The sequence below is a fragment of the Montipora capricornis genome, chromosome 9 (assembly GCF_036669925.1).
Source record: "Montipora capricornis isolate CH-2021 chromosome 9, ASM3666992v2, whole genome shotgun sequence".
Taxonomy (NCBI): domain Eukaryota; kingdom Metazoa; phylum Cnidaria; class Anthozoa; order Scleractinia; family Acroporidae; genus Montipora; species Montipora capricornis.
In genome coordinates, this window is record NC_090891.1 from 35,238,587 (window position 1) to 35,241,086 (window position 2,500).

A 2,500-nucleotide genomic window follows, 5' to 3' on the forward strand; every position below is an offset into this window, starting at 1 on the left:
CAATTTCGTGTTCCACTTCAAAGTGTTTGCAATGGCTGAGCCCACTCCATTTGCGAACCGACTGCGGGCGTCAGCTTCTGGAAGTGGCGTCGGGTCGGCCGATCGTCTGTCTAGTTTTATTTGCTCTTTGAACTTTTTGATAACAGTTTTAAAGATGTTTACAAACCTGTTGTAGGTTGAGACAGCTTTGTTGGTTATCCAATCTTTGCCATTTTTAAAGCAGTTTGGAATTTGACTCCTCGTTGGATTGCACTCTCTTCCTACGTTTCGCATTCCTTTTAACGACTCCCACGCTGTGTCCAGATTGAAAAAAGATCCCTTAATAGTCCAGAAGATCTTAAAGAAATCCAAGCAACTGAGATCGCAGATGGATGGAGCGTCTTTGTCAGGACTTAAATAACAAGTAGTGTGAGAAGCAAACGCTTTCTTTCGTATTTCTTGGCATGTTGGCTTGTACCAAGGACGCAATAATGGGACCAAAGAAACCTGAAGACATTTGCGAACAGCATCCACCCATTTCGTTCCATTTGAACTGAATAACCAATATCGTTTTTCATACAATCTGCAAAACTTCTCAGTGTATCTAATCGCGTACGCATTGGAGGTGTCTTCACAGGGGTACTTCTTTTCCAAGCAGTCGCGGTACCAGTCACACGAGTCTCCAGGTGGGCTGTAGCAGGCTGATGGTAGAGGTTTGGTGAGGGAGCCCGTGAAAGGGTTTGGAGTCGTATAACGTGAATCTTTGCAGGAACAATCTTGCGAAACTGAGCCAAACTCTTCATCATGGACCTCAAGCATGCACTGGTACCAGCAATATCGCGCAAATATATATGAACAATGGTGTTTGTGCCTACTTTTTTGTATGATGTAGCTATCAGTAAGACATGTTGCCCACTGGTATTGGTTATTGTATTCTGCCAGTTGAATGCACTCTGTAACTCCAGATGGGCCATAATCCAAGTTGCATTGGGCGGCACATCCACTCTGCACCAAAAGGAACAACGGGACAAATAATAGCTTCATCTCAACACTGCGAAAAAGTATTTAAAAGAAAAACGTTTCCAATTGTGATATTCGTTCATGCATCCATTCATCCATCCATCCATTCATTCATTCATTCATTCATTCATTCATCCATTCATTCGCTCGTTCCTTTCTCTCTTTATTATCAAAATCACTCGTTTATTCCTCTCATAAGTCCGCAGTAAATATAAAAGTGGCACTGCCGTTACTCGTGGATATGAAAGTTACCGTGATTGTTTGAAATTGGCAGGCTGAAGTTTCCTTTATGCACTAGTCAGTGTGATATAACAGCTGGATAATGGTTACCCTGCAAGCGGGCTCTTTTGTAGCTGCGAGAGGACTGAGGCCCGCCCCCAATCCACTCGGGGCGACAAAAGAGCCTGTTCGCAAGCTACAACCTTGGTCACAAGGGTTGGAAAAAAATCATTCTATAAACATTTTGCCCCTCCCCACCCCTGTGCAATGTTGTCAACACACTAGTTTGCATTTTACCATTTTCCAACATTGAAAGGGGGAATGGGGGTGTTGACACTTATTCTGTAAGTATTACGATTTTGGCATTTTCCAACACAATTTGTCCAAGGTTGTCTGAGTTTTCATAAGCTCTCAATGCCCATAACTTACACTGAAGTTTACATATTCGAACCAAATGCGGCACATGCACTGTCTATCACTGTCTATCAATTCCCTAACTTGATTCGCAGATTTCGTTTTCCCTCAAAATTGAGGTTTTCAGCGTTTCTATCTCTCGTAACAAGCAATAAAATATATCTCTGCTAAAATATCTCTAAAAAGGCCCATTTTTCCTCTAAAACGATGTTCGTAGGTAAAAAGGGCTTTTAGATCTTTCAAGGGGTGTTCCTATGGCCTATTTTCATTCTAGACACACCTTTTAGAACCAGAAGGCACGGTTTACATCGGTTTTTGAACGGTTTACAAACGATTTACAAGAGGTAATGACGTAATTGTGACGTCACAGGTAATGTTAGTTAAAAATGTTTAAGGAATTCAAATCAGAATACACCTTTTGCCGTACATATAATCTGTTTGCAACGAATTTCGAACGGTTTACAATTGGTAAATCCTTGGGTAAAAAAGAAATCTTCGTTTAGCTTTTCTTTATAAAGCAGTTTTAAACCGTTGTAAACCGTGCAATTTATGTAACAATCAGCGAGAGTCTTTGAAATATTATGTCATTTTGTGTGCTTAGTTGAATGTCGTCATCAAAATGATTCACAGACCGAGTTGTGACGTCATTATGACGTCCTTTTCAATGGTAATCCGTTAAAAAACCGTCACGCAACGTTGTAACGCGTCGATAAAACGACGCAAATTTGTGCCGCTCATCGGCTTTTGAAAAGAGAACAAAGAACAATATGTACTCGTTGTGTTCTGGCGAAAATAGCGTTCAAAAAGATGGTGATTAATTTCAAAAAGCCAGCATGTCTTATATGTCTCATCAGAGCTGCTCCATGAA

At 40.9% G+C, this 2,500-nt stretch overlaps 1 protein-coding gene across 2 annotated transcripts in view; it reads right to left on the minus strand.

Moving 5' to 3' along the window:
• LOC138015920 (uncharacterized) overlaps positions 1-2,500 on the minus strand; it is a 19,171-nt gene that overhangs the window by 1,715 nt on the left and 14,956 nt on the right. For both annotated transcript variants that reach the window (XM_068863047.1, XM_068863046.1), the window contains exon 2: positions 1-1,030. This exon is cut by the window's left edge and continues 1,715 nt beyond it. In XM_068863047.1, the coding sequence (XP_068719148.1) occupies positions 1-1,023 (1,023 nt within the window). In that variant the 5' untranslated portion in view covers positions 1,024-1,030. The remainder of the gene's footprint in view (positions 1,031-2,500) is intronic.